Source organism: Furipterus horrens, unplaced genomic scaffold (assembly GCF_987537825.1).
Source record: "Furipterus horrens unplaced genomic scaffold, mFurHor1.1.pri manual_scaffold_12, whole genome shotgun sequence".
Lineage (NCBI taxonomy): Eukaryota > Metazoa > Chordata > Mammalia > Chiroptera > Furipteridae > Furipterus > Furipterus horrens.
In genome coordinates, this window is record NW_028327182.1 from 18,323,604 (window position 1) to 18,347,302 (window position 23,699).

General features: G+C 38.3%; 1 protein-coding gene across 2 annotated transcripts in view; it reads right to left on the reverse strand.

Moving 5' to 3' along the window:
* Positions 1-23,699, reverse strand: part of SLAIN1 (SLAIN family member 1) — a 53,421-nt gene that overhangs the window by 24,742 nt on the left and 4,980 nt on the right. For both annotated transcript variants that reach the window (XM_090258124.1, XM_090258123.1), the window contains exon 2: positions 15,043-15,182. In XM_090258124.1, coding sequence (XP_090114250.1) covers positions 15,043-15,182 — 140 coding nt within the window. The remainder of the gene's footprint in view (positions 1-15,042; positions 15,183-23,699) is intronic.

Here is a 23,699-nt window from a genome sequence, read left to right on the forward strand (position 1 = left end):
GAATTTACTAGGCCAAATACTTCCTAGGTCTGAACAGTCAAGCGATCTTGCTGGTTAAAGTATCTGGTCATCATAATGAAAGCGTTAAATCTCGTCTCCTTCTCAGACCTTAACCAGTCCCAAGACCACAGCCGAATGCTCTTCTCTCACTACTGGATCCTTCCGTGGGTCTTCTCCAACCAGGACGATGGTCTAAAGGTAAAGCTGAAAAGTGAGGGGTGGAAAGGGGAAATCCTCTGGACCATCAACTGCTTTTCACTTAATCACTGGCCAAAATGAAGAAAAGCTTTAAGCCCTCACAGACCAACTACAGGTGTGTCCAGGTTCAGAGTGATCACTACAGCTTCACCTGGCCATCAACACACTTCTCACCAGCAGTTAATAAGGGAGATTAAAAAAAAATCTACTTTAATAGTAATTACACTTCAAAGGCATGTTTAAAAATTCCCTTTTATAGAAGCAAGTCTTCCCTTAGGCCTGACGGCTAAGGTTTAAATCAAATTTAAGGACTATGAAGAAACAGCTACAGAATGTGACAAGAGGGCCTGTGTGAAAGCAATGACTTAACCTGAAAAGAACAAGGGAGAAGAGTGACCTAATAATCCATCAGCCACGTGATGTTGTCACGCAGGTTCTAGAGAGCAGCTTTCAATGAGGCCCCGGCCACAATGCAAGCTACGACAGCCAGCTAGAATAACTTCCAAGTTCTACACGGCACAAATGAGGTCGGCTAAGAAAGATGCTACAGAATTTCATTCTATGAAGGAACAGGCTAGATGATCTTGTGTCTGAAAGTAGTGCCCCTCCCCTCCAGAAACTAAGGATAGAATGGATAACCAGTAATTGTTTCCTAACCTTGACCATGTCCAGTGTGGTAGGGAATCCAAGCCCAGTAGGCTATTAGGATGCACGAGGAGTTACTGAATAGAAGAGCAATGGAAATGACATTTGGACAATCCTTTCTATAATACTCGTCTTTCAGTGAGAGACACAATGCATGTGGGTTATACTCCAATGGCAGAAAAGGCCTCTGACCCACTAATCTGGAGAGGTAGTAGAAAGTAAACATAAATTTAAGAGTCTGGACAAAAAAAAAAAAAATGACTTTTGGGGGAGGGGCATGAGGCCTAAAATTAACCACTTTCATGACTTTGCTGTAATACCTGCACATAGAAGAACATTAACATATGTGGAAAAATCTAAGACAGCCAGACCCACTTTCCAGGAGTTTTGTCTTAGAACTGGGAGGCAATTATATAAGCAGTGTCTATACCTTTAAGTAGACAACCCATACCACCTTGTTGGTAGCCCACTTCCCACGGTGAAAAGAAGAGACCGTTAGCACACACACACTTGGCTGCCACCTCATCTCTGGATCTGACAGTTAGTTCTGTTTTTACATGGTCAAGGTTTATTGCATTTCCATTCCATTCTATAGTTGTGATTACGACAGCTTTAAAGTGACCATGAGAGGGCAAACGACACAAACGTGGCTTTTCAGTGTTTTGATGTAGTAAGTAGCATTAACTGAGGAACTAGGTATTGTAAAAGGACCAAGGGAAAGAAAACCAATTGGTTGGCACTAGACCCTAACCACCAGGTGAAGCACATCACAGGCCTACAGCTTCAACTCACTTTCTTATTGCATCTTCCTTGGCTTCTCCTAGGTCATACCTCAGTGGCCAATGCTCTCTGGATCTCATGGGTCTTTTTCCTTATACTTTTCCACCATCAAAATAGGGGCACAGAGTAAAATTTTATAAATCTTTGCAGAACCTCTTCCATTTGCTCCACAATTTATGATTTGCCTGGGTACAAAATTATAGTTTGAAAATAACTTTCCTTCAAAACTTTAAAAGAAACTATTCATTTTTCATCTGGCATCCAATATTGCTTATGAAATACCTGAGGTCTGTTACCATTGCAGATAACTTTTTCTTCCCTTGAACATTTTTAGGATTTTCTCTTTAACTTTAGAAAATCTGACATTCAACCTAGGTGCAGGTCTTTTTTTTTTTTCATCTATTCTACTTCATGCTGAAGACTTGCCTTTCTTCAGCTCAAAGAAATTTTCTTCTGTTATTTTTTGGTACTTTCTTCCTCTAAACTATCTGTTCCTGCTTCTAAATCTATAGAGGTTCTGGATCTGTCCCCTGTGTCCCCTAGCTTCTCTATTTTTTCTCTCTTTTTGGGAGATCCCTTTGACTAAATCAGGTGAGCAGCTTGGTTTTTAGCTCTGTTTATTCTTTAAGTATTTCTAAGAAATTAAAAATGACTTAAAGGTGATTTGATTGCTTATTTTCCCAGCAATCTGTTCTTGTTTTAAAAGTGTATTACTGCCCCAGCTGATGTGGCTCAGTTGGTTGGAGCATCATCCCATAAACCAAAGGGTCACGGGTTCAACACCCTGTCAGGGGACATGCCTGGGATGCAGGTTTGGTCCCTGGTCATGGTGTATGTATATAAGAGGCAACCGATTGATGTTTCTCTCCTTCTCTCTCTCCCTCCCTTCTCCTCTCCCTAAAATCAGTAAGCATCTCCTCAGGTGAGAATTTTTTAAAAAGTATATTGCTCTCTTAACTCTGAGCACTCTAATTTCTCTGTTCTCTTAAGGTACTCATTTCCTACCAAGTGAGGTCCTCTGTTTATTTTTCTTGCTGTTAGTTTTCCCAAAAAGCAAGTAAGATTTTGTTACTGGTTTATATTTATGAATACAAACCAAGTTCATCTTAGAGGTAAGTAGCATGAGTTTCTTCTGCACCAATATAGATAGGTATTACCCCAATCGGCCTCTAACTGGAAAGAGAAAACCGCCACAGGCACAGTGTGAAGGGTGGGTAACTCCACAGCAAGCTTTCCATGTGGTGCCTGGACATGCACCAGCAGAGTGGCTGAGGATCTTCGCAGTGCAAAGGAAGGAGGCCTTCATCCCGGGGGGAGGGGGCGGCTGTTTTAGAAGTCCATCTGCTACTCCTCCCAGCTCCTGCTCAGTCTTAATGAGAATATCTGAGCTAGCCTGAGCTTTGCTTCTCAATCAGGGGTAGAACTCTCACCCTGAGATCTCTCTACCTTCTTAAAAATAGATATCTCAGCCCTGCCCAGGTAGCTCAGTTGGTCAGAGATTGTGCCACACACCAAAAGCTTGTGGTTCGATCCCCAGTTGGGGCACACACCATTGTTGTGGGTTCAATTCCCAGTCAGGGCACATATGGGAGGCAACTAATCAAAGTTTCTCTGTCCCTCTTTCTCTCTCTTCCCCCCACATACACACACCCCTTCCTCTCTCTCTAAATCAATAAACATGTCCTTGGGTGACAATTAAAAAAATAGATATCTCTTGAAGATAGACAGACATCTCCACCACTTGCAGTTATCATCTGTAGCACATGCTAGCAAACTGATCCAACGTTCCTTATCTAAAAATGGACAATGACAATCATACAGCATGTACTATATACAAACACATGTATATGAATACACACGTAAGTGTGAATTTCCAAAGGCACACTTTTATACCATATTATTCCCTGAAATACGATCTTACAGTTATGACAGTGGAAAAAAATAAAATCACCAATAGAAACTGACAAGAGCTGCAACTCAAATACATGAAACTTGTTACTATATAAAAGCTATAAAGCTCCATGTATTATAAATGAGACTATCAAAGCCTTAAGTTTTCAAAGTAAATTATGTATCATGAAGAGTTTGGCCACATTTTAAGCTACCACTTTTCACATTAAGTGACCCAAGCAATTCAGAATATTGCCCTGACCAGTGTGGCTCAGTTGGTTAAGCATTGTCTCGCAAAGCAAAAGCCCGCCGGTTCGATTGCTGGTCAGTGCACAAGCCTGGGTTACAGGTTCGGTCCCCAGTTGGGGCGCATACAAGAAGCAAACAATCAATGTTTCTCTCTTTCTTTCTCCCTCCCTTCTCCTGTAAAAATAAATAAAATCTTTAAAAGAAAGAAAGAAAGAAAGAAATTCAGGATATTATTGAGAAAACAGAAGAGAGCATTTCCAAGTTTATCTCAATTTTAAAATCCCCCTAAAAATACTAAAGCCCGACTTTACTCACATTCCAAAGAATTTCTAAAATTACTATTTCACTCTCCACATCTTTTAATATTTCAAAAAAGGCTCAGCCAATAGCTTTTCAGGAAATAGCTTTCCTGTCCAGAATCATGTCATTTCTTTGCTTAAAACTATTCCAACGCCTCCCAACCATCTTCAGATAAAGGCCAGAATCCTGAACTGCTCTGAAAATCCCTCATACTTCTCCAGTTTCAATTAGGGCTGCTCAGTTCATGCTTTCTCCCTCTTCTTCTCCCTCCACTAAACTCCCTCCACAATGGTCTGCCGATTCCTCTCACCTCATGAGTCTCCTCCCATCTCAGGGCCTTTGCACACGCTTTACCTGTGCTCTGGGCTGTCCTGCCCCACCCCCATAGAGGTACCTGCTCATCTCTTGCTGACTCTCCAACATGTCATATACTTGGGAAGGCATTTCCTGGCCACAGCCCTCAGACTCAGGTCCGTTAGCATAATACTTGTTTTAAAGGGAAGGGGGGAAAAACGACAAGAGCTGCTATATTTGCAATGTTTTTTATACAGGCCTGCATACTGCAGAAACCAGGTATGGAGTTTGTCTTGCAACTGTACCCTTAGTATCTAGCACCGTGCCTGCACCAGCAAGTACTCAAAACATATATTTCATGATCTAGGATTTCAATGATCTCTCTGATCAAGGCCCAGTGTTTCAGAAAAGGAAAATCTATACATTCTTACATAAACTGATCCTATCTTGTACAGGTCCCACTAACAGGCATGATCTACCAAAATAAATTTTTGCTGCCATGGAGGCAAACTTAATCAGTCATCAGAGTAGCATACAAAAGCGGTAACAACTACTTTGGGAGAATCTCTATTGTTTTCTTTTTCCTTAGTGAGGTAGGTAACAAAATAGCATGTCAATGATATATTCATTATAACAAACATTATGCACTGTCATAAGTTATTGCTTATTTTAATAAACTCTTTCCTAGTCATGGTAGAATGGCAAAATAAACACAAAGCAAAAACTACATGGAAACACATAAAATAGAAACTGCAAACTTCACAGAAACACAATCTCAATTATTTGTTACTTTCTGTGTGAAATAACATTTCTGATAGTGAAGCAAATGCACCGGGACAATTCTGAACATAAGAACAAAGAAAATATGTGACAGAAGCTCACGGCCATGAAAATGTGCTTTCAATTTCCAGGACATGGAATAATGGCAAACGTCAAGAGACTAGGTCTCTACACAAAAATTTCAGTATGGTTCCAGATCATCTTTCCAATGAGAAAGGGAACCCTTTACAAAGCTTACCTAAAATGAACTGCCTAGACTAAGTTTTAATTTTGTGTTCCAAATTTGACAGAGAACCTCAAGACTGGAAACATGAACTGATGAAGATAGCATCTTGGGCCACGCAAGGAGAGACTGGACAGGTTCCAGGAGACAGACACCTAACAAGCTTCTTAATGTCTCAGTACAATCTGTGTGGCTTTTACAAATGAAAAGGCCACCTTCAGAGCACTGCATTAGTCAACAGCTTTTTTCTTCATTGGCTAAATTTAGAGAGAAACACTCCATCATAACCACCAAGACAAAAAAGGAAACTGGTATCATATGAAGATAAAAGAAAAACTCAATAAAGAAGTAATATCTCCTCACAGGTTGCTTAGCATACTCCCAGAGGAAATGAGAGACAGTCATAGGGAAACATGACCCAAGACAGTAACTGTGCAGGCTACGCTATTTGTGAAAACTATACCCACACTCCTCAGGTGTGACCTGTCCTGATTCAATAGTTATGGACATTCAAGTATCTTAAGGCAAGATAAGCTTTTATTAACTGGCCCCAAATTAACTGAGCCACATATTGGGTGTTTCAAATTACTTAGATAAGCTTTGTGATTATTATTTGGTTATTTGGCATCCCAGCCTCATGACCTGGACTTAGCAAAGACTCTGGATTATTAGTCTTAACTTCCAATTTAGGATATCATGTGAGTTACTGCTACCCCTGAAAGTTCTTTGGGTGTCTGTTACTTATATTCTAAAGGAATAAGGGATGTGGGGAAGAATATAGAAAATCATGTCAGAAATGGAATACATATAGATCTAAGAAGAAATGAAGAAACAAACAAAAAAATAGACTAATGAGGTTGTCTTGACTTTTCTACTACTCTTGATAAACTTCACTCATAAAACTTTTCAGACTGAGATTCCTAACTCTAACAAATATCTTTATTCATAGGTAGAGAAAACAGATATACACACACCCAAAAGAAAAAAATGCTATCGGTTTTCTACAAAGTATAAATAGCTAAACAAAGATGATTCCCTGTATTTTTTGGTTCAGTTTCTAAATAAAGAACTACACATTAGGGACGCTGGCCAGGTAGCTCAGCTGGTTAGTGTCATCCTAATACACCGAGGTTGTGGGTTTGATCCCCTGGTCAGAGTATGTACAAAAATCAACCAATGAATGTATAAATAAGAGGAACAACAAATTGATGTTTCTCTCTCTCTCTCACCCTCCTTCCCCCTTCCTTTCTTTCTCTCTAAAATCAATAAATAAATTTGAAAAATATATTTTAAAAAAGAGCTGCAGCCCTGACTGGTGTGGCTCAATGAGTTGGCAGCCAGATCCCTGGTTGGTGGTATGCAAGAGGCAGCTGATCAAAGTTTCCCCCTCACATTGACATTCTCTCCCTCTTCCTCCCTCCCTTCCCCTTTCTCTAAAAAGAATAACAAAATCTTTTAAAAATAAAAAAAAATAAAGAAAAGAACTGTTTATCAGGAATGTCTATATTTATAGCACTTCACATTTTTCAAAGTACGAAATTTCACATTCGACATTTTCTGAAATCTTTACAATAGCTCTGTGAAATCTGTTAAACGTCCCCATTTACTAAGCAAAGCACTAGAAACAAGTTGGCATGCTCCTAATTAAACAGCTAAGTAGGCATGAGGCATTATGGGCTAAGTCTAACTGCTAGATCAAACACACTTCCACCATATCCATTCATTCAATAATTAGCATTTGACACCTAGAATGTGATAGGAACTATTCTAGGCACTGGGAAGGGAAGAGCAATGAACAGATCTCCACCCTCAGAATGAAATTTTAACGAGCATAGCCATGTGACTTTTTTTTTTCTTGGCTTGGCTACTCAGATGCTGTTTACAACACCAAATGTTCAGTGACTTTCTTTGCTCATCTAGCAGTGGTCCCCAACCTTTTTGGCACCAGGGACCAGTTCTGTGGAAGACAATTTGTCTACAGACTGGGGTGGAAGGGATGGTTTCATGATAATTCAAGCACATTACATTCAAGCTCACCTCCTGCTGCGCGGCCCCAACCAGTACTGGTCCACAGCCTGGTGGATGGGGACCCCTGGTCTAAGGAACTTACATGTTGTCAAATTAATAAATCACAAAAAACAAGCATTCACAACTTAAAACATGTTTGAAAAGTTATTAAACATCGGCGACGCAAAATGAAATTAAGCTATAGTCCCCTAGCCTCAGATGCTCCCAAACAGAAAATGACAAACGTTGTTGGGACCATTTTCAAAAGAGAGAAAACAACCAAGACATTGAGTCTTATCTAATATTTCCTGTTCAAATGAGGGCTCAGTGTTTTGGGGAGGAAGAGAAAATATCATTCTAGGCTTTCTTAATTAACTTTATACCAATAGGCTGCAGATTTAGAAATACCGGAAGATTTCATTTTCAACAATTAGTTATTTAACTTTTAACGTTACTTTCTATACATTATATAAAAAGACATTTATATTATTCAACCATATTAGGAAAGAGACCTAAAATTTAAGCCTTTACTATGTCTGCTTTGAAAACACCTTTATTTAATCTTTAACAACCCTATAAATATAAATGTAGAAGAGGTTGGGAAAGCTTAAGTAATTTGCCTGTTTTGATTATTTCATACATAAGACTCTATGAACTATGAAATTTTGGCATTAAAAAAGCAGTTTGGGGAAGGGAAAATAATTTTGTGATCCACAATGAAAGTTTCAGTTAACTTAATTAATATTCATTTAATTTCCCTATGAGAATTTAAGGGTACTGAATATATATGTTATTGGTAAGAATATATACCTCGTATACCTTACCCCCTAAATAATTATCCTATTGTAACTTACACACACACTTAACCAATTGCAATACTGTAGCTGTGAAGTCAAAGCACTTCTCTTTGCAACAATCATAATACCCATGCTATCTCCCTATAAAATTAAATCATACAAAACATCACTTACTTTCCCGCATTTTCTTCAGAAAAGCAAACCTCATAACAAAACTATAACGCTTCCCACACATTCTCGCGTAACTTGCCAAGCTTTGTTATCTAGAGCCGCAGTGGCAAAGTTGTCAGATTCCACATGAAGGCTACCTGAGGATCTCCTACCTCAAAAATGTAGGCAGGAAAATGAGAGCCCGCTGTCCTTCCAGAAATTATAATCCAAATGAACTCATTAGAGTCACACCACTAGCAACAACCCTGGGAGATAGGCTGCCCTGTGCACCTACAGAGACTGAGCCTGCAAACCCTTACTCAGCTGTGCTCCTCTGGATGCCTCCTTGGTAAGCAGGAAAGACAGCTAACTTGTAACCAGGAAAACAGCAGAGGCCGAGTTCCTCGGGTACAAGAGGGAATAAGAGGAGGACGTAAGACCAAGGAGCCAGAGGGTATATGAGGTCTGCCACCAGGTACCCTCGGGCTCCTCAGAGCTAAGGCCCCTCTCCAATGTTCTATGGGGAATTCATCTTTAATTGATGAGTAAATTTCTCCCCCAAAATGTCAGGGTTAAGAAACAGATACCATATATCTAAACTATTTGCTCTCTAAGAAGCAGCATCTTATCTGAAGTCCCAGGCTAATGTAAAATGACACTGGCCTGTCCTTGGTAAGAGGATGTGTGAGAGAAAGACGGAGCAGGCGAGGATGACTGGGCCCTTTCTACAAATCTAATCCCTAACGGCTCCTTGTCGTGGCGGCAACGGTCCTACTCAACAGTCTTCAGAGGCATGAGTATGTATACAACCACTGATCATTTTGCAACAAAACACAGTAAAATAAGTACAAACTATTTTACATTAAGCATGCATGTGAATGGAAAAACAATGTCACAAGCTGATCCTTAAGGTGACGCCAGTCTTTCTTCTGGAAGAAAAAGAAGGCTAGTAAGGAAAGTGGTGCAAAGGCCCCGCCTATCTTAAAATATTTCAACCCCAAACTGAAATTACAACAGTAGTCATTGTGACAGTGGGTTGAAAAACAATTAAAAATTCATTTATTTTTGCAATGACATAAATGCCAGGTCAGGTTCCATTCTAGCTGGTGTGATCAACAAAACAAAGTCCCTGTCCTTGAGCAATTTATACACAAAAGAAGGGAAACAGACCCGGTCTCAAAGAAAATGCTCAATAATATTTGCCGTATTTTTCGCTCCATAAGATGCACTTTTTTCTCCCCAAAAGTGGGGGGGAAATGTCTGTGCATCTTATGGAGCAAGTATTGCGTCACAGACCGTGATGTGTATTACCTGACCTGTCAGTGTTGGCGACAGCTGTGAGAAGAGGAAGCGGTGGGCCCACCCGAAACCGCTGGGGACGCTTAAATGTCCCATTTTATTGCTGAATCTCAGGGCGTCTGGTCAGTATGAAGGTAGCAAAGAAAGTGGTATCAGTGATTGTGAGCAATTGAGCTTCATAAATTCTGACGCTAGCGATGATGAGTTCTTGGGGTTCCCAGAAAACTAGAAGAGCACTTGAACCTTAAAGTATCTCCTCATTTGTTAATGACAGTGATGATGGTTCTTAATACCGCCATTGACTGCTTTTACTTTACATGGTTGAAATATTATTCTGTTATATTTTATTAAATATTTTAGTATACCATTTGGTTCAGAATATTTTTTTTCTTGTTTTCCTTCTCTAAACCTAGGTGCGTCTTATAGTGCAAAAAATATATTTTTTGAAAATGCTGATTGTTTGAGAGAAATGAAGTCTAAATAAAAAAGAAAGTGCTTTATCAGAGAGTTACTTGAAACTTCTAAAATATGGAATGTTCACATTATTCCAATTAAATATTTATGCTATATTATGAGTAAAATTTAAGTCAAAACTGTAATTTCTGACATGTTAATTAGCTATCTTTGACAAAGGACCCCCTTAATTGGGAGCCAGTAAGAGTTCTTCGATATCGAGAACTAAATGTGAATTCTTGTCTATTCTCTCACAAAGCCAGACTAGAATGGCAGCTAAAGTCTTAGAAACCCAGATGGGAGACTGAACGGGAGAGGAGACCCTCTCAGACTAAGTAAAGGCATTTCATTTAGAAAGGGAAAAACAGATAAACACTCGTAACAGATTTTGGTCTCGGCATTCACTGCTCTAAGGGCCCACAGTGGGCGATAAGCCAACAAGGACCCAGAGAGGCCGCAGAATTGAAGGTGCAAAGTACGGCAAAGGGGACAGGAGTCCGTGGTGAAGTCAGAGCAAGACGACTGTTTCAAAGTCTCCTAGGAAAACCCCTGGGCTCCCTCCCCTGCCCAAGAAGCTGCTCCTCGCCTGCTCTGCTCAGAGACGGGTTTGATTACTTCAGCTGGAACTGAAAGCTGCCAGATTTTTAGGGTACTTTACACAAATAAACGTACCTTACACAAAAGCAGGAGGCGTGAATGCAACGTCAGTGCATGCTAGGAGGTAAACTCAGTGAGGACAGGGGCTTAACATCTGCTTTGATCACTACTGTAACTCCATTACCTACAATGGTGCCTGGCACATAGATAGTAGTCGGCAGCCGTCCGTCTCGAGAGACGATGGTGTAGCTTCTTAAGAGTCTATCTGCACCGCCGAGAATGGCTGTGCAGTCCGACTCGGGAGTGACACGGTATCTGTCTCCTCCCGTGTTGAATCGACATCTTGCGATGACGCTGGAGTGTCCTCTCCAGTGAAGCTGAAGCTACAGAGCCTGGGCAGGGTGATATGGAGGGTCTGCTGTTGCCCATGCAGCAGACCCCCCCTCTCTTCGCAGCTGAAGGGTCCAAGGGAAAGATGGAGTCAATACAGCTTGGCTTCAGGTGCGCCGCAGGAGTTGCCGGTGTTGACTACAACGTCAAACCGCCTTAGGGACTCCGGCTCCGGATTTTCTGTCGGGGTTTACTCCCTTAGCCTTTCCCCTGAAGAGGTATGCCGCAAGGCAGCGGACGTTTTTTGGAGTCAGAGTTTTCCTTCTCTGATGTGCCCTGACTGGAAGATCGAACCAGCGACACTTAGCTCGCAGGCCGACGCTCAATCCACTGAGCCAAACCAGCCAGGGCATTTGGCACATAGGAGGTACTTAATAAATAGGCAACAAAGGAGTTTAGAAGAAGGGTTTTTTTTAAATCTCCAAGAAAGTAGAACATCAAAAAAAAAAAAAATCAAAAGTAAAAGAACAGGAGAGAAAAACAAAAAAATGGGAGCATGAATTCAGAAGATTCAACATCTGACAAAAAGGAGTATCTGGAAAGAACAAAGAACACCAGAGGTGAGGGGAGAATTACAAAGAATTAATGCTTGAAATTTTGCAACACTTAAGTTTCCAGGTTGAAGTACCCACGGTCTAGCACAAAAATGAAATTTCAAAATACCAGGAAGAAAAGATTCTAAAATACCTGGGGTGTTAATAAAAAGGTCACAAGAATCAGCAACGAGAATGAAACAGGACTTCAAAAGCGACCCTAAAGCTAAAATATAATGCAACGATGTCTTCTAAACTCTGTTGGAAGTGGTTTCTAACCTAGAATTCTACATCTAGTCCAAAAGACAAGCAAGTGTCAGAGCAAGGGTACAATAAAGGCACTTTCGGACATGTGAGGTTCTCAAAGTTTACCTCCCACGTATTCTGGATCCTCTCCTGCTCCCCCTTAAAAGCAACAGGAGAATGTATTCTACAAAAGAGGGAACATAAGGAAAAGGAAGTCTCTGCATCGAGGAAAAAGGTGATACAACACTGAAGAGACAAGAGGAGAATTCCAAGGATGAGAGCAGAAGAGAGTACCCCCTGACAGTTGTGCTGAGGCCCAGAGAACCTGTTCAGAGGCCACTACCAGAAAGAATAGTTTTAAAACAAACAAAAAAAAAAAACCTTGGTGGCTTTTTATATATCCATCTGCACAAAAGATAGTTCACTGAGAGAGTTTGGGAATAAATTATTGACAAAGACCAAAACCATCAAGTTAAGTGTGTTTTTACAATTAACTCAAGGAAAAACAAAAAGTTAGATGAGGAAAGAAACATCACGATAAAATATTGTGTGGTTTAGATATGACTATTTCTATCAAAATCTATTGCTATATCCTAAGATTAGTAAAAAGCTACTGGGAGAATATGTGAAGACGAAAGTATAAGGAGGGAGTGTTAAAAAACAATTAAACTTTCACCATCCAAAGCAGAAAGCCAATGGCTAATGTTTTAAGTGGACAATGCAAGCAATAGCCATATAGGCATGAAGTTTATAAACAGAGGCAAACAACAATATCAAAACAAATAGCTTTTGTTAAATACTTATGTCTAGGTAATAAAATGGGCATGGGAGGATGGGGTAGGAATTTGCTGTTTTTCTTATAGTACCCTTAAGACTAATACTTTCTAAATTACAGACATATTGCTTTGTAAAACATACATTTCAAAAAATGTCATCCAATGCATGACCCAATCCACTGGGTCACTTCTTATCTCACTTTGAGATTATGGATCTTTGGGACAAAAGCGTTATTCTCACAGCAAGACGATTTAGATTTATACACAAATTTAGCGAAAGGCTAATTTTGGTTTTGAAATGCCAGTTCTCTGCTTAACATCTCTTATGTGAAATTTAAATAAATTAAATCATGAATAAAACTGCAGCTTGTCAATCCATTTCCTCAGAATCTAACAATTCTGCTGTCACGCCTTGTCAATGAAAGTAAAATCAGATAATCAGGCACTTAGTCTAAAATCTCAAAAGCCACCGGCAATTAGGATTATTTACATCAAATTTAACAGAAGTCTCTCCTCTATTCTTCTTTTAGAAGCACCTCCTCTGCCAATGTACCCCGTATGCAAATGAACTAAAGCAGGGCTCAGCAAACAGGGCCTGAGTGGCCCAATCCAATCTAACCTGCCCTTATTTTTGTAATACCCACCAGCTAAGGATGGTTTCTACACTTTTTAATGCTTTAAAAATATTTTTTAAATGTTATTTTGTAACACATGAAAAAGAAAAAAAAAGATGTGAAATTCAAATCTCAGTGTCCACAGAAAAACACTTCTTGGATACAGCCTTGTTCATAATGTCTGCAACTATGGCTGCTTTCTAGTGATGGCAGAGATTGTGTGGCCTGCAAAGTCTAAACTCTTACTGTCCAGGCCCTTTCAGAAAATGTTTGTTGACCCCTGAGCTAAAGAGCTCTACTTCCAAATTTCATCTAAAATTAAGCCAAATTCAAATGTACATACAAAAAGCCCTTGAACCAAGGAACGTTTAAATAAGAAACTTAGGGAAGGTCTAAACAACCTTGAAAGAGAAAAGTACAGAGGGATTCAATGGTTTGCTTAGGGTCACGCAGGTGAGTGGGAACAGAACCAGGACTAGGTTGCTTTCTCAGATTCGCACCTGCTGCCCGAGCTTTAACCCTAGTACTCCTTTTTTCCTATTCCACTCTTCAACTTTCTATTACTAAATAAGTGATTTGATTTTAATCAAAATGTTAATATAACATGCTTTTTTGATTTAATCTTCCACAAATATTTTGAACAGATTTCTCTTGAAATGTACTGATGACTGTGCCAGAAAAGCAGTATAGAAGCCTGCGGTTAGGGAGCGTCTTTGTCATCTGGGAGACCCAGGCTCTTGGCCCTGCCCCCCAGGATATCGCTCTGGCCTCATTATCCTCTGAATTTCTCTAAACTCCACTTTTCTAACCTCTAGAAGGGAGTGTAGTACCTACTTCAGATGAGTGTGCTGAGGCTGAATAAAATGAAGGACATCGAAAACGTACTGACTGTCGCAGAATTAAGAGCTCAAGAAATGTTACCTATTAGACTCTACCTTATCGTGTCCGAATACTTTATAATCATCCACTATCCCTGAAGAGCCTCATAGACAGTCTTCTCAAACTTCAGGGTCCATTACAGCCACACGGGGACTTACGAATGCAGGTCCCCTTAGGCCCTACTCCCAGCTACACTGATTATTTAACCTGGAAGAGGAAGAACTCTGAATTTTCAAAAACAAGTGGCATTTGAATACAGGTAGTTCACAGAATAGAAACAATGTTCCTAGATAATGAAGCAGATCCCAAGAGATTAAGAGACAAGCAAAAGCCTAAATAATCACAGCTTAATTAAGTAGGCTACTGAATCAAAATAGCAAGGAGCTGAGTACTACGTACTCATTTCTTTTTTACTGCTTTTCCTTTTACAACAATCCTTTTTTTAAAAAAAACTTTTGTTGAGCTCCATAAATTAACTTATGTTACATACACTACAAGATTACTTCCCTGTTTATAAAGGTTAGAACTTCCAGTTACATATCCAGCTAAACATTTAAGGAACTCAAAATGGTCAGTACTCAGTCCCAATGGAACCTCAGTTTTCTATCTTGGAATTCAGCCATACAACCTTATTACCATCCCCAGAGAATTTAAAACAGACCCATCTTACTTAAGGTATCAACCAAAGAAAAAAAAAACAAACAAAAATAATATGTATTCCTACTTTACAATACAAACTAAAACAAGCTAAAAATCTAGTTAAAAACAAGCACGAAGCTAAATATATCCTATATCAAGATGTGCTATACATGTAAAGTGAATTGCATGCAACAGCCACACCTCCAGGAAGGTGCTTCCATTTAAGTGTCTGTTCCAAAACCAGCCCAAACTGCACAGTGCAAGCGTCTGAGAAGGTAAACGTGTAGGCAGGTCTGCAGTTACCTTGCTCCAGCCTATGGCACAGGGAGCGCCTTGCTGCTTCCATCTCCGGAGTCGGATGATCTAGGACGTGTCTACACCACTGCAAAGGGCTCAGGGATTTCTCTGATGATGAGAATGTCTTTGAAGAGCCAACGTATAACCTTTAAAAAAGAAATCTGCATTATAGGTATTATATAGGTTTATAGAGATTACTGGTTTTCCAGAGAAAATAACATGTATTTAACAATTTGTACCCAAACAGAACTCACATTTGATTAGTTCAAATACCAAAATTACTTTTTTAACAGGCATACACCCCCAAAGAGAATTTGACATTTTCTGTAGCTTGGTGGGAAGGGTTCTAAAAAACTATGAAAGTATGTCTGAGAGTCAGAGATTGGAGGCTTTTGTGATTGAACTAAACTTGAACAGATACCATGATGATCTGACCACCTCATTTATTTCTAGAAATGAACACTTTCATCTCTTTCTTGGCTACAGAATCTTACATGAACTTGGGCTAAAGTATGTAATCATGACAAAGCAAATCTTTTGTGCTTTTTAAAAGTGAAAGTCAGTTGCTTGCTGATTCTCTCAACATTCAAATAATCAGATATTTCTCTAGTCAAAGTCTATGCTAAATTTGCTAAGTGCTTCTTTCTCATTAAAGCCAAAGAAACAGCTTTGAAAGATATGTTTTAGGAAGATCTCACTTCAAGCAGCTATACCATTATATAATAATGAGTAGGATTCAAAATAACTACAAGGCACTATAAGTTAAAACAAAGATTTCCTTTCACCTATATAGTGTTTTAAGGTAAATTTTAGAATTGCAGTGAAAGGGTGATATTAAAAGGTTTATCCTGAGGATTATCCAACAGTTAACTAAAAAAAGAAAATTATAATCACTGGTTCTAGTAATTGACCTTACTTTACAGAGCTGTTTTCTAATTACAAATTTCATTAGAGTAATATTCCTTCAACAAAGTTACCATAATTTTAATGAGTGCACTTTCTTGAAATAACATACTTCATTATTCACTCTTTCACTGTTTATAGTCAGGACTCCCACCTATAAGGGTAATTGGTCAGTTATCCAAGATGGTTGGGGAATGTACTATTCTTCAGTAAATTATTGTTTTAAGTCAGAGATTGGCAAACTTTTTCTGTAAAGGGCTAGCTACGAAGTATTTACGCTTTGTGGGCCACAGTCTCTGTCGCCACCACACAGCTCTGCTATTGCAGCCCCAAAACATCACAGATGATTTGCAAATGCATAAGTTCCTATGAACTTTACCTACAGACATTAAAAGTTCAATTCCCTATAATTTTCATGTCATGAAATAGTATTCTTTTGATTTTTTCAATCACTCAGTAATATAAAAATCTAGCTGACCAGCCATACAAACCAGACAGCAGGCCCAATGTATCCACAGGATACAATTTGCTAACTCCTATTACAGATGAAGACTCTAAAATATCTGTGGTAATCAATTTAATAGTACTCCTAATATAGCATCATTCCCTAGGAGTGTGTACATTGTTCTGCCTTCATCAAGAGTATACTGATTAGGTAAAAATTTATAGTCCTGGGCCCCACCTCCATCTACTAGGAAAACTTATCACCTACCTATGTAAATCCATCCCTTTCACCTGACCCTGCTAAAGGCCCCCTGAACTGTCCAGTACTAAGTAGCTCTCTAAACCCCCAAGTCCAGGTTAGTCTAGGCCAGTTGTTTGCAAATTGAAACAAAAATTGCTAACACCTGCTTACAGGCAGGTCTAACCTATCTGATTCAGTAGGTTTGGGGTGAGGGTCAGAGGATCTGAATGTCTTACAAGTTCCCAGGAGGTGCTGATACCGCTGTCTGGAGACCACACTTGAGGATGGATGTACCTGGCTAAGCCAATCACAGTAACCCCATTATTTCTGTTTGCCCAATGTCTGGTTTAGGCTCAAGTTCTAGACACAATCCTAGCCAATACAAACTAAGGGGGGAAATTCTGATGGTCATATGGACAAAGTTTCTCCTCGTATTTAACGGAGTCACAAAAGACCCAATTATATGCTCCCTAAAACACATACACTTTAAATATAAATACATAAATTAAAAGTAAAAAGATGGAAAATTATTTTTTTAAACTACCTATAAGAAAAATCCAGACCCAGGAGGTTTCACCACTGAATTCTACCAAATATTTAAAATGTACCAATTCTTCACAAACTCTTCCAAAAAAACAGAAGCAGAACAGACACATCCTAACGCATCCTATGACACCAGTGTTACTGATACAAAAGCCAGATACAGACATTACAAGGAAAGAAAGTAAAGATCAATATCCCTCATGAACACAGAAGTAAAAGGTCTAAATATTTTAGCAAATTGAGTCCAACCTTATATAAAAGGTATACTGCATCGTTACCAAGTGGAGCTTATCCCAGGAATAAAAGGTTGGCTTACCATTCAAACATCAATGTAACTTATCATATATACTAAAATAGGAAAAACATATAATAACCTCAATGGACAAAGAATAAAACATATTGCATCAGTTCATCACAAAAGCTCTTAAAAAATTAGGAATAGAGGGAAACATCCTCTATCTCTTTAAAATGTATCTACAAAACCAGTATCTGTAACAGTGAAAGACTATGGATGCTTTTCCCCTAGTATCAGGAACAAGACAACGCCTGTAGGGTCTAGCCAGTGCAATCAGGCAATAAATAAAAAGTCACATTGGAAAGAAAGAAGCAAATCTGTCTTTATTCACAGATGACATGATTATCTATGTAAAAAATCTGAGCAATCTACAAAAAAGATACGAGAATAAGGGAGTTTCCTAGCAAGATTGTAAGATACCAGACTAATGTATAAAAGTTAATTATATTTCTATACATTAGCAACAATGAGTGTTTTTGAAATTTCACTTTCCTTTTATAATAGCATAAAAAAGCCGTAAAAATGCCTAAGGATAAATCTGACAATAGAGGCCAAGATCTATAATCTGAAAACTACAAAATATTCTGAGAAAAATTAAAGAAGACAGAAATAGAGACAATATTCATAGGTCAGAAGATTAAATATCATTAAGATGTCAATTATTCCTACATTGATCTATTTAACAAAATCCCAATCAAAATCTCAGCAGGCTTTTTGTAGAAATGTAAAAGCTGATGCTAAATTTCACATGGAAATGCCAAAACAACCTCTAGAAAACAAGGAATTGGGGAGCTACTACTGACTGAGACTCATTGCAAAGCTATAATAACAGTTTTATGTGGCATAAAGTAAATAGATCAATGGGCAAAAAGAGATGGTCCAGAAACAGAACTACACATATATGGAATACTGATTCTTGGCAAATTATGAAGGCAATTCAATGAAGAAAAGAGTTTTTTGAACAAATGGATAGTCATATGCAAAAAGTAAACTTTGATCTATACTTCCCACAATATCCAAAATTAACACAAAACAGATGACAAAGGATGTAAAATCTGAAACTGCAAAATTTTGAGAAGAAACCACAAGTGAAAGTCTTTGTATCCTTGTGTTAGCAAATATTTGTTAGATAAAATTTCTTATACTGAAAGCATAATTCATAAAAGAAAAGAGAATTATCAATTGAACTTTATCAAAGTTAACACTTTGCTCTTTGAAAAACACTATTAAGAGGATGAATGATGAATCAGATTGGGGAAAATATTTGCAAATCATGTATCTTACAAAAGAACTTGTATGTATTGTAGAATATATATACATATATAAAAACTGCAAATAATAAGCAACCCAATTTTTTAAAATGACAAAAGATTTGAACATTTCACCAAAGAAAATCTATGGATGGCAAACAGAAAATATGCTCGTCTTTAATTGTTAGGAAAATGCAGCCACAATGAGAAACTATCACACACAGTGCGGTTACAATTAAAAAGACTGGCTATAGCAAGTTTTGGTGATGCTGTGGAGCAAGTGAAACTCATACACTGCTGGTAGAAATATAAAATGGCATAACCACGTTACAAAAGATTATGGCAGCTTCCTAAAAAGTTAATATACACCTCCTCTTTGTTCCAGCCATTCAAATAATCATTAAATATTTAGCCTAAAGACATGAATGCATGTGTCCATAACAAAGACTTATTTGCAATATCCAAAAATTGAAAACAACCCAAATGTTCACTAGAATATGAATAGATAAACAAACCATTGTTATGGCCATACAATTGAACAGCTCTCACAATGAAAAGGCATGAACTATTGATTCATGTAATGACATAGATGAATTTCAGAATAATTATCTGGATTGTAAGAAGCTAAACCAAAACAAATAAATGAAATGATTTCATTGCTTTGAAAGTATAGAAAATGTGAACTAATTCAGGCTGAAAGAAAACAGATCACAGGCTGCCTGGGTTGGAGGGAGGCAGGGTCAGGAGAGGGACTACAAAGGGCCACAAGGAAACTTGGAGCATGGGGTGCAGCCACTATCTTGACTGGGGTGCTGGTTTCATGGGTGTTTACACATGTCAAAACCTTTCAAATAGTACATTTTAAATATATGCAGTTTATAATTCACTTATACCTTAATAAAGCTTTAAAATAAAAGTCCCAAGATGGGAACTTCCCCTCACTGTTCTTAAGACTTGAGACTCATGTTGCCACCTACCACACAGGTGACAGAGATGCCACAGCCCTGACATAAATGAGCCGCTAAGTTAGTCAAGTGAGAAACTTCCTTATCTTTAGACTTTAATTAATACAACTTCCTTACTGTTTAATACACATACACTGTCTGTTTGCTTCCTCTCAAATCGCTCTCACCTGCCAAGCGAAGCCACTGTCTGAAGCATGGCTCTGCCCATCACCTCTAGCACCACAAGGGACAGCGGCTCCTAACTGCTGCTGTTATACTATGGAGCTTCCACCAACCAACCTGCCTCGGGATTTCAGAAACCCACACCAGTTTTTTCTTTGGTAGAGTTTATTGCTTTTTGTTTGTAGGGAGACTCCAGAGGAAGATTTCCTTAATCTCTTAGAGCCTATGTAACATGGCTCTACCGTGTGATCACACAAGCTCACAGCATATCTAAAAGCAACGCTCACTTCCCACAGGCATATCTGATTACTCAGAGGCTCACTGTGCCATATTTATTTATGGGGACTTCTGTATTTCATGCTCCATGTCCATCCATGCTGTCTAGTACAGCACTGTGTTTCACCCCCACCCTGAAGCTCACAGAACATGAGGATGATCATGTGACTGAAAGCAGGATATTCAGTTGAAAGTATGCATAAGGAACAATTGGACCCCTGATTTCTTCCTCTAACCTGTAACAATCAGCCCCACCACCCCTTCTCCATCACAGCCTAAGACAAGGGGTTTATGGTGTTGATAGGCTGACCCAGAAAAGTCCTGACTTCAGGGACACCAAATTCAGTTGAAGGAGGGATAAAAAACCTTACTGAACTGTAGAAATTAAATAAAAGTCTCCCTGCTGACTGGTTAGAATCCTAGCCCATTTCGCCTTTGACATTCCTAGAACTGACCACCTCACCTGTATCTTACAGGAGGATAGAAGTTCAAGAGAAGACCCAGAGATACTGAAACTTGAACTGACTTGGTAAAGTGCACCAGTCAAAAACTCCACCTGCAGAATTTCAGATCACCTTCAACACTTCCTTTGGGTATGAACAGATAACCAACGATACCAGATATCTGGAATGTTCCTTTTAAATAAAACCCTGAGACTAAAAGTGGAGGGGGAAAAAAGAACTGAGGATAAAAACAATGCAGACAACAAATGAAAAATCCAAGACAACTATAAAATATCATTTAAGAGAATATGTTGCATTTATAAAACAAAAACAGGATAGTGAAAAGAAACAGTTTCTTCATTCTTGGAAAATGAAACTATTATAGCAGAAACAATGTGAGATAAGAAAATTAAATGGCTGCACCAGGTGGGCCTACATCTGATTACAAGTTCTAAAACACACACACACACTCAGGAAGAAAAGGTTATGTTAAAAAAAAAAATCAGAAAATTTCTGAGAGTTAAAGGCAGTCCACCAAGTTCTAGGGTGAAAGCACCAACAAATGTCCAATACAATAAATAAATAGAGAGGTTCATACTAAGGTACAATGTGACATTGTGGAACACTAGGGATAAAGACAGGAAGCCAAAGAAAAAGTCAGGAAGAATTATATATCCAAACCACAGTGTACTTCAATATCCAGAAAATAATAAAAATTAAAATAAATGGAACAATGCCTTCAAACATAAGGGGAAATGATTGACAGTCTTTTATACCCAGCCCAACTATGAATCCTGTATGAGAAAATAAAGACATTTTCAAATATGCAGAATTTCAAAGTGTGCTTCTCATACATGTGCCCTTATTCGAAAAGCTAATGGAGGCTGTGTCCCACCTACAAGAATAAGTAAAATACGAGACAAAGAATTTAAGAAATAGGAGATCCCACATAGGTAAAGAACCTAAGGAATTTCCATGACAACAGTACTGAACATCCAGTCTAAGGAGCAAACAGTAAAAAGACTAGAACAATGGGCTTAAGAGTTCCAGAAGGAATGGCACTACAAAATATATTTTTGAAGACAGGTTTAAGAAATTATCAAATGTATTTGGCCTTATTGAGAAATTTTATGGCTCAAGTAGTGTTTGGATAAATAATTAGTAATAAGAGATTAAAGAAAGTGAAGGGGGAAAACAGAGACCATTATTAGCTCTTGGAGGAACAAAGGGACTAGAGAAAATAAATGTAACATACAATTAACAGGATTTAGCTAATAATAGTTACAATCATAATGCAGTCATTACAATGAGTTAATACAAAAATCATGAAAAACATAAGAAGGGAAAGGAGACATGATGGTTTGGGAGTGAGAGGAAGAGAGCTTAGTCTTCACTTTCCAAAGCAACTCTACAGGTGTCTTAAGTACCTATTGTAGAAAGACTATTGAGAAATAAAGAACAAAAGGAACAGCTAGAGGTGTATAAAGTGATGTCTATGTGGAAGACTCAGAGGCAGGAAATAGCAGAGGACTAGCACTTTCTGCAATAGCCTTGCTCTAGATGAGATTTTGAACTATGTACATCCTGTTTGTTGTATTAATTTGATAAAGCTTTTGAAGCATTATGCAAATATATGGTATTAGGACAAGTGATTATTTTCAGAGTCAGTCTCTAAACAATGTACCTCAGACAGCCTCTAGCCTACTATTTCTATGACTAAGGACTGCAGCTAAATTTAAATAAAGAAAAAAGGTAGTTAGAAAGATTAGGTGGCTACAAACCCCTGAGTACAACAGATCTCTAAAATTGGATAAGCAAAGAAAAACAACCTGTATTTCCCCTAAACGGTTCTAATCTTCTAAAGAGGCATTTTTTAAAAGCACCTTATGCATTGTCATTACAATGCCAGCAACATTTACAATAACCTATTTTGCCAGCATTAATACAACATATTGTACTTCCTAGTGAGTTACAAACCCACTCTTTCAACTTCTATAGTTTAATTGATGGTGTGTTAGAATCTGGTAAGAATATATGAAATGTCACACTCTGATTTTCTCTAACTTTTCTTCAGTAACTTCCAAAAGCACGTGACTAGAAACTTATCCTTCTCATAGAATCTCTTCTTTTCCATGTATTTCATATTCCAGATCCCTTTAATGCATGTGCTAACAATGGGAGGTCAGAAATAATACAAAGCCCACCATAATCACCCTGAATATTTCCAATAAAGTATTACAACTGTATAGAAAAAAAAGTCAATTATTCTCAAGTAAAAGTTTGGTTCTCAAGTCATTCTTCCACAGAAAATACAAAAACAAATGATCCAGCAATATCTATCCATATCTATATTATACCCAGTATACCCACACACATACCTGTCACTAAAAAGTATTAGGTAACAATTTTCAAATAATTTAAAGAGACTTCAATCAAAAGTTTTATTTTAAGGAAAGCTAAAACATCAGCACTAATAAGCAAAATCAATCAATCTATATCTATATTGATCAATCAATCAATCAATCATTAAACAACATTCAATGAAGTAGCACCTGGCTAGGGTCACGCTGGTCAGCTATTGCAAAAGAAACTTAACACCACTAAGCTATTTAAAGGATAAATGAAGTCCAAATTTTACTTACGGAACTGTCCTACAGCAGACTCTCCCCTCTCCTCCACTGTGAGATCTAAACTTCTATGCCAGGGTCTCCCTGCAGTGTTTCAAAGTTACTAATTTTAAAGACACATAAGCACATCAGTCAATTCCTTTGGCTCCTAGAAAACACTGCTGTTTTCAATTAGCATTGTCAGAGAGTGAAGCACCCTCTGGCCTTTTCACTGAAAATCAATTATGCAAAAAAACAGTTTAGGTGGTCTAATTCAGCTGCACCATATGTATAGTACAAGGTGTTCAACAGCTTTGATGAAAAATTGGCAAGGATTTCAGCCAGCTGTCCAGGGTCTTGGTGTTACAAATGGAAGATGAATATTCATTCATTAAATGTTCTTTAATTTGTGTACATCACAATTTTTTTTATGTAATTATAAACTTCCCTCCTGTCCTTTCCAGTTGGGCAAGTTTAAAAGCCCTGCCAACATCCCTTTATATAAGTCTCAATGTTCTGCTAATTGCCACCCCAC